We start from the raw sequence: 9,483 nt of genomic DNA on the forward strand, positions 1-9,483 counted from the left end.
AAATACAAGAAAGCCAAAGAAAAAGTGTGAATCATATTGAGGACACGATACTTATTGATCTGCAGTTTTTTTCGAGGCACGTTTTGAATGTTTGCGAGTTTTTAGGTCTCCCATGTTCACGCACGACAACAATGAAAAATGTGGGTTCTTGGGAGTAGAGGCTTTTTTTTTAGGAGGGGGTGGGGGCTGCGGGGTAAAACTCCAATAATCAACCCTCCAATGCACTCAATACGGTCATATTTCAAAGTAGTCATTGCAGAAACATTATCCGTTGGATGATGATGAAAAAAGTTTTAAAGGAAATGGAAACAGACACCATCAAAACAAGAGCATTTTTTTGATGGACGACTCGGTTGATAAGAGTCATCTATTTTCCACCATTTGGCTGAACTATTTACTCCCGTCAACCTCCATTATGTAAATCATAACGTGTCTTGGGAGGTTTCTTTGCTGCATACGCTTCCTGTTTGTTGCAAGCTGCCTGTCTTCTCATGACCGAACAGCATCCATCTCGCTTCATTCATCCCGCTACACATCCCTCGATTTAGTCGACAAGGCAATTTGGCTGATTGAACACTGAGCTGCATTTAGTGATTCGGGGGAGTGGGCGGGAGTCGGGCGCATTTACCGGATTTAATGGAAAAAGGTAATGCCTCATAATGGAAACAGGTCAGCTAGGTGATTGTGTCTTTAGTCACCTCTAAATCTGTAGAAGATTCCCAACCAGGTTTTCTGACCTTGTTGTTAGACTTTAAAACGGACTTGCATGCCCCCCCCCCCCCCCCCCCCACGTTTTAGCTGGGTTTCTATTTTGGGCTATGATCCGCTTTGTTACAGATGTATGAGCTAATTGTTAGCAGATGTACTCCGAGGATTTGAGGATGTTACAGAAGCTGACAACACATTGAATTAATTATGTACTGTATATAAAACCAATTTAATGTCATTTGAATGAGCCTTCTCATGCAATACAGAATTCTTGCATTTTCTGGTAGTCTTCTTTGAAAGTCACTACGACCAAGACTGGAAGCGAATTTAAATGTGAGATCATTCTCCTAATCATCCCCGAAGCATTTGAAACCATCTACAACTTTTCTCAGCGGGAGTTCTTGCCTAATGAACAGGACCAAGGTTGACTTTTTGAATTAAAAAATGTCAAATTAGCTCGCCTCCAATTGCCAGATTTAAAGTTAAAAGGGCAGGTCATTCAAGTTTCACGTACTCTGACATGATCAATAAAGCAAAAAGACGTGGGGACTTGTAGATAAGAATTAGAAATCGCTGGAATAAATCCACGATTGCACCATTAGCGCTCTCCTAAATCATCCGCTGACTTCTTAATAAAACTCTTTTTTTTTTTTCCCTTTAACACCAGGTATCACCACGGTGCTGACTATGACGACCATCAACACCCATCTGAGAGAAACGCTTCCCAAAATCCCTTATGTTAAAGCTATTGACATGTACCTCATGGGTTGCTTCGTCTTTGTGTTTCTGGCCCTATTGGAGTACGCGCTGGTCAACTACATCTTCTTTGGACGGGGCCCTCAGCGTCAGAAGAGGGCCGCGGAGAAGACGGCGACGGCCAACAATGAAAAGATGCGAATGGATCCAAACAAGGTAGGAATGTAACTTGGCTCAGCGCAGTGGAATGTAGTCCTTAGAAAACTCTCATACAAGATTGTGTCTTCATAGACATTTCTGTAATGATCTTTAACACTCCAAGGACCTAGCTGGAGAAACAATAGATTAAATATTGGGTTTAATTCGAAATCCAGACACACTAAAAGCTAGTCCAACAAGTTTCTAAGATGTTTGAAAACCAACTGGTTTCTGAAGAAAAATCTATTTGTGAAACTATCTCAGTTTCCTGGTGCTGCCTTCCTTTTGTTCCCATTTTTCTGTACCCTATAGACCTGAATTAAAAATAGGCCCTCTCATGAAACCAAAATATGTATCATTGCCAAATCAAGCCGAGGAATAAAATAAGGATCCTCCGAGAAGTGATTTGTATTAACTGTGTAGCTACATGTGACCTCGAGGAGCAAGTATCGCACAAACAGTATGTTGTTGCCAACTTATACCCGCCTACACAAGCAAAAAATAAATAAAAATCATACTCTTCGTAACCATGGTGATTGTGTGCACTCGCAGTGGCTGGTGGGCAATGTCGTTGGACGAGATGACACTTTGTATGCGAGGATGAAACAAAGGGATCTCGATGGTCATGACTCCATGTGGGAACCGATCTTTATGGACGATGCCGCCATCGGACTCGGCGACCAAAAGAATAAGGTGACGTAAACTAATGCAGTATATTTGCCGCGCTGACTCAACGTCGGTGATATCTTATGAGCCATATGAGGCTGTAAATATCAGTTTAAAAACTAGCCACATTGCACACTTCCGGCAAAAGAGAATATGAATTTGGAAGACATCATTGGCCATGATAGGCAGACTTTGCAGTGTTGAGACTGCTAGCAAGATTTGAATGTAGCCTCACTCACCGCTCTTGGAGTCTCTGACCAAAGCCACGGCCCTCACTAACATGCATGAGCATGATTCTCATACACGGCCATCTTTGATGCCATGCGATCATTAATAAGATAGTCACAAGAGAATGCACAGCCATCTTAACAAAATAGCAAGAATAGTAATGATAAGATGATAAGCTGACATGAGCCACGGGTTATTCATCGGGTGTATCACTTATCTGTAGTATTGCTTTGAAGCTTAATTTACTAGATAAGGCCATTTCAATTGCCGTTGCATCTCAAAGTCAACTTCTATCTCGTGAACTGAATTGCATTTGATAGCTAAAAGCCATTCAGTGATCGATGGTCACCAAGAGCAGACGTCGTTTTGCGCACGGCGATTAATGGCCCATTTATTCAAAGCATATCGAAAAAGCACAATGACGCAAATCAACGTCCCGAATCAAAATGCTGCTTTTTACTTTGCTTTGTTTCTGCTTGTGTTATGAATGTGTTGAGTTTGTTGAGCAAGGTGGCTGTGAATGATAAGATAAATAATGACTTCTCAGTCATGTTTTTTGCTTGCTATGGTATCATCAGGAAGCGATGATTTTTATTGTCAATGTAAGAATTGAATGTTCCTTTTTTTTTTTAACAGACCAACTGTACATTTGGTCTTTAAATAAGTTGACAAAATAAAATACATTCAAGGGATACAAGGATACTGCAGCAATAAAAATGGCAGTTCTCCTTCTGTTTGCTAGTCCAGTGCCCAGAACAAATTGCAAGCTCCCCTCTCAATCGAATAAACATCCTGAAGCATTTTTTTTTAACTCTTAGACACCTATGTTACACACATCAGTATAAGACTCAACTACTGTCATAGTCTCTGTCAGTCCCGTAGTTTTGATCCAATCCTATTAGGGCACTTTGTCAAAGACCATGATGAGCGTGACATGGCGTTCACAGAGAGTCCGTGACGAAAGTTGCCATTTCTCTTCAGCAGATGGACCCACATGAAAACATCTTACTGAGTACTTTAGACATCAAGAACGACATGGGAATTTCAGAGTTGGCTTTGGGTCTTAATGACCCGCGGAACACCATGCTAACGTACGACAGTTCAACGCTGCAGTACCGCAAAGCAGGGCTGGCCCGCCACAACTTTGGCCGAAACACTTTGGAGCGCCACATGGCTCAGAAGAAAAGTCGACCAAGGAGGCGCACCTCGCAGCTCAAGATCAACATTCCAGACTTGACTGATGTAAACTCCATAGACAAATGGTCGCGGATGATCTTCCCAACCGTCTTCTCCTTTTTCAACATTATTTACTGGCTTTACTATGTCAATTAGGCATACAACAACATTTTGCGGAATTCTTCTTGGTATTTTATTTCCATGTGTTATTTTTGTGTCTCGCAACTTGGACCGACGTACACCACCCAAGACTGCATACATCATATCTTTGAATATCACATTTGATGACTGACGCGACACACACAAACAAACAAAAAAAAAACCTTACAAAAAAGGGAGATGAACATAAAAGGTGCCTGTTCTAAAGTCATTGTTTTTTTTCTTTTATTTTATTTTTTTAATAACACGTTGAGATTTATGTGTTTTCATATGCTGTATTTTTGGTATTATTTTCAGTGTGGTCAGTTATTGCCAAAAGTTATATAGAAGTGGAATTGTTGAATTTAAGTTGTTTGACTCTTTATTGTTCAAACAAGTATCACATCATCCGAGAAGTGTACGTTTATTTATCATTTTACGTTTTTTAAAATGATTATGTGTTAATCAGTCTTGAATAATACATTTACTGTACACTGGACGCTATTTATGTCCCCCATTTCCCATTATTAAGTAGTACTGTGCAAATGGTGTCAAATTAAGTCACATAACCTCATAATATTACCCCGACGATTGCACACATGCATAAAAGCACAAATATTAGCCAGTTAGATGCATTTTTTTTAATGCTCACCATTTTTCCCCTCGTTGTGCATAAACATCTCTGGTTACTTCCCCAATCTTATCATTAGCCGCAAGACCACCAAATTAACCATACACTGTAATTAAAAGCAAATAGTGTTTATTTTTCTTGAATTATTTAGTAAACTTTCGTTAGGTAGTTAGAACATCTGCCTCACAGCGCCAGAGGTCACGGGTTTGAATCAGGGCTCGGGCCTTTGTGTGTGGAGTTTGTATGTTTTCCCCATGCCTGCGTGGGTTTTCTCCGGGTGCTCCGGTTTCCTCCGATATTTCAAAACCATGCATGTTAGGTTAATTGGATACTCCATCTTGTCCCTGGGTGTGAACGTGAGCGTGACTGGTTGTTCGTCTATGTGTGCCCTGCGATTGGCTGCCAACCAGTTCAGGGTGTACGCTGCCTCCCGCCCGAAGACAACTGGGATGGGCTCCGGCATGCCCGTGGCCCTCGTTCGGATAAGCGGTTGGGGAAATGGATGCATCTTTAGTCAATGGATTTTATTCAAAAAGAAAAATGCACACAAGATCTTAAAAGCCATAAAGGCTGCACCTTTGTTCCAATGCTGGTGCTTGTAAAGGTTATAAAATGTAGTGACTTGCACTACATAGCAACAACATTATGGTATTTTAAATAACTTAAAAATATATATAATTACCGACCGGTCTGTCGCATATATCCACAACAGTGTTGAATATTTACGAAAAAAAATAACGTAATAACGGTAATAACGTGCAGGTTATATTACGCAAACTCTTGTACTGTTCTATCAGTAAATTTTTGGAAGATGTTTCAGAAGTCATATTTACATGCAAACCTCTTTGATTTGGTATATGGTATGGGTAAATGGAATTTAAAAGGTGAGCACTCAATATTTCAGGTGTCTATGAAAAAAAGCCACAGTGCACTGCAAGCCTATAAATCACTTCATTTTTGGAATCCCACATTTGCATCTGAATATCACTTGTTTTATTTTGAGAGAGTATATTCTGAGACAGAGGTTCGGGTCCACGATCTAACCACCCATAAATCAGGCTGATGAAAGACAGCATATATTTTCAAATGACACCTCATTTTAATTTTGACCTCTGAGCCTTGAAGCTGGTGTTTACATAGCAACCGTTGGGGTTATTCATTCTTACCTTGTGTTGTTCAAGTCATTTCCAGTTGGCACGTGATCACTTTGCAATTTTTGTTTGTCACTTAAGCCAAACACACACACACACACAAAAAACAAAAAACACGGTTTTCTCTCTCATCAATATAAATTCCACAAGTATATGAAGAACTGAATAGCATAATCATCCACCTTTTACATAAATAATCATTGTAAATCTGACATGAGATCATGTTCCCGACATCCATTCCAGTATGTAAATATCAGACACGTAACTAATCAGATGATATAACCGCTGTAAATAAACACACGTACGCTTTCTACAGAAATGAATGAAAAGAGATTTTCACAACCATTTATACCGTCTCACACAAATAGAATGCCTTGTCAGATGTTAAACAATGTACAGAATATATTTGGCCGTGTCACATGATGGCATTCTGTTCCTGTTGCTGAACAGTTCTGGCTGGTTTGTTTTGTTTATGTTTTGTTGCCAAAATCGAACTTGGTATTATGAATGTAGATATTGTTCCTTTAGCAGTAATGTGGCGGTGCACCCAAGGCAATTAGTTGTACGATCACCGAAATAACGCTTCACTTAGAGACCTACTTTTCCAATAGTCGCAAACGGGTGATGAGATGGAGTAGCCCAAAAACGGAATCATCTCAGGTCAGCAAAATGTACACTACTTACAATTCAGATGCCTATGTTGGAGATTATTCTTTGATTTATTGAACATTGGTTTAACTATACGCAGTAGCTGTCTGACTAAAAAAAAAAAAACAAAAACTTTTTGTGTCATTAGAAATAAATATTGAAACGTGATAATAATTATTTACGAATATTAAAGCCACAGTGGAAGAAAACGAAAAAAAAGCTCCACGGATATATTCGCAACGTACGTTACATTTTCTTGAGGAAAAAAAATGGATTGAATGTTTTTTTTAATGGTAAAATGTTGTCATTTTAGGAACATAAATCTATGATGGAATATTATTATGAACGGTTTAATGGGATGGTGCAATGGTTTGACTGATCCTGCCATGAACGAACAAATACTGGATGGAATGATAATATATGATTAACATTGCTGGTTGCGTTTGAATTTAGATTTGTGAAGGAATCTGGAAATTCACATGACCAAAATGATTTTTCTGGTAAGATTGCATATGTTTTTGTGAAGGGGAAAAAAAAAACCCAAACTTTTTTTCCAGAGTACTGCAAATGTTCCTTGGGAAAGTGCAACTGTTTTGACATCATTTATGATTTATTAATTTTTTTAAATTTTATTTTTAATATGGTCTGAACAGTTCTTTGTAATTGTTAGTTTAAGCAGAATAGCAAGGTATATTTCCAGCGAGTGTGTGCCATGGATATGTCTTGGCAACATTTTTTTTTCTTTCTACTTTTTCTCAGAGTACACTGGCAACTGGCATGTAAGGTCTACGTCATACGTTCCACACTTTAATATGTCTTTGTACTTCACTGCATTTTTGTTTCATATATTTTTATACTTGTGTAAAAACTAAAACAAAACAAGTGCAAAGACTGCTTTTTGGCAAAACCTTGTAAATCCAAATTTCACATATTTATACGAAACAAAATGACTCTACTGTATATTGTCCTCTTAGGGCTCTGAAAGCTGAACATGTATGCTCTTGAAAGTCTTGAAGACACCCTTGTATAAAGTTCGGTGATTCTTTGTAGTTGTGAAAAGTTTGCAAATGGCTCTTGAGGTTGGTGGAAATATTTTGGAATCATCACCGGGGGAAGAAAAGACATACAGACACGCTCAAAGCCTAAATGACTCATCTTGTTGACAGTGTACTTTTGCACACACTCACAGAAGAAGCCTTAGACTCGTGCTGCCCTGGACTTTTAAACCGAGCGGCGTCAATCCTTCTTACCTTGTCAACACCGTCCACCTCGACAAATCTCTTCGTATGTGCCCCTCACAAGAGCCTCCCCGGGAACTGTGAGCTGTACCCCTCTCAAAGATACGCCCTGTAAAAGCCAATGTCTGTCTTTGCAATGGAAACCCATGGAAATGACATCACCATCATCAATAAATATTGTATACAGTTCTACACCTGCGATTGTTCTTCCCTTTTAGATTTTTTTTAAGACAAACAAATCCAGTTAATTACATCTGAACATATGTAGAACTGTTGTTTCAGCCAAAAATTCCAGGTGCAGACAAATCATGTACAATTGATCTCAATTATTGCCTCTTACTTTTGAAAGATGAGTTAACAAGTGGAGTGGACAAAGAAAAGATCTCTGAGGTACGCCGCTAGTCAGAAAGTCTCAAAAACAAATTTGAATGGTTGTTTTTTTTTTTTGGTTGGTTTTTGTTTTTGTAAGAAACACTCTTCTGTCCCAGTCACAGTTTCTTTGGAACACATTTGGCCTGCGGACCTTGGATTTGACATGGAGAATTTGCATCCTTTTAAAAAAAAAGGCAATTGAATGTCAATTTACTTACACGAATTGCATCAATGATTTTCCTGACCTCTCGCATGGACGTATCTAACCATACATAATACAGTTAAAATGAATGTTTCACGGCAACTTTCAAGCACAATCAAATCTATATTAGCAGCGTGTTAACAGGGAATCACCGTCGCAGAAATGTTTCAGGACATACGTGACAAGTATACGTGAGGAGGTAAATTCATATGGGCTCGTGTGATTGGCTTCATTGGAGAGAACGCTAACTACAGTAGATGTCAGGTTTTACAAGGTTCGGAATTGGCGTGATAGGATCGATATGTAAGATATCCTTTATTAGTCCCACACTGGGGAAATTTACAGCCTCCAGCAGCAAGAATGTAGGCAGAAAGAAGAAGAAAAAACAATATATGCTGGTTAAATATATATATTTATATGCAATATAAATACAAAATGGATAAATCGCAGTGTGTGATTTAACAATGTGATTGTTGGTTTGTCCGCTTGAACTTAAATGCAAAAACACTCTTAAACTGGTCTTACAAGCCAGTGAATGAGGTTAAGACGGCATGTACTGGAATGTATTCTTTAGTTGAACACAGACAGACAGAGTGTAGGATGGAGCTGTAAGTGAGGTGTAAACATCTCACGACCACAGGGGTGATGAAGTCGAGAACACAGTCATCTACCCCATGTGCTAATGGGCATAATGTGTGGCTCGCAATGCTTTCTTCCCTCTTTGTTCTCATGGCCTTCTTTTCTCATGTTGTGTTTCTGGTTGTCACTGTGAACTGTGTGTTACAATATGCATGCCATTTTCTGCCTGCTGGGGGGGGAAAAAAAGACCAGTTTCACCGCCCTTTTTTTTTCCTCTACCGCTGCAACAAAGTGCCGAAAAGTTTCTATTAATGAGCCTTTTTGTGCGCGTGTTCCCCTCATTATTTTTTCATGTGTGCCTTCTCTTTCGCTGGAAAATCCTTTTGACTGTTGTTGTTTTATTCTCGCTGGGCTGTCTTTTTTGTTTCATCACATTTCTATTCCAAACTTATCAGTTTTTAAGTCTCCTGTGTGGCTTCACGTGCGTGTAGCCACGATAAAAGGGGGTTAACTTGCAGCTGTTGGCCACAACAATATGACAGATTCATCTAGTCCTTGGATCCACTAAAGGCACTGTCTTGTGCCCCTTGAATGTTGGTGGAAAAAAACAAAACAAAACAAAAAAAACTGCCAACATCAGTTTTAGCAATCTAAAAACATAAAATGAAATTGTCTCAGAAACCTGATGTGCTTGAAAAAAAGTAGAGGTTTCAAATCTGTCAACAATACTTTTAGGGCCATGAAAATTAATCTTTGATTACAAATTGCTGTTGACCAGTGAAATGCATTGTTGATGTCTTCTACCTTTTTAAGCAACAAAGCAGAAAATTTCATTGTTGATCGATGTTGAGC

At 39.0% G+C, this 9,483-nt stretch overlaps 1 protein-coding gene across 1 annotated transcript in view; it reads left to right on the plus strand.

The window, feature by feature from the left end:
- Positions 1 to 7,670, plus strand: part of gabrb2b (gamma-aminobutyric acid type A receptor subunit beta2b) — a 34,181-nt gene extending 26,511 nt beyond the window's left edge. The window contains exons 8-10 of the mRNA XM_086131139.1: positions 1,376 to 1,620; positions 2,155 to 2,295; positions 3,481 to 7,670. Coding sequence (XP_085987265.1) covers positions 1,376 to 1,620; positions 2,155 to 2,295; positions 3,481 to 3,828 — 734 coding nt within the window. The 3' untranslated portion in view covers positions 3,829 to 7,670. The remainder of the gene's footprint in view (positions 1 to 1,375; positions 1,621 to 2,154; positions 2,296 to 3,480) is intronic.
- Positions 7,671 to 9,483: the final 1,813 nt, after the last annotated feature.

Source organism: Hippocampus guttulatus, chromosome 15, assembly GCF_054856545.1.
Source record: "Hippocampus guttulatus isolate MCC_2025c chromosome 15, RoL_Hgut_1.0, whole genome shotgun sequence".
Taxonomy (NCBI): Eukaryota; Metazoa; Chordata; class Actinopteri; order Syngnathiformes; family Syngnathidae; genus Hippocampus; species Hippocampus guttulatus.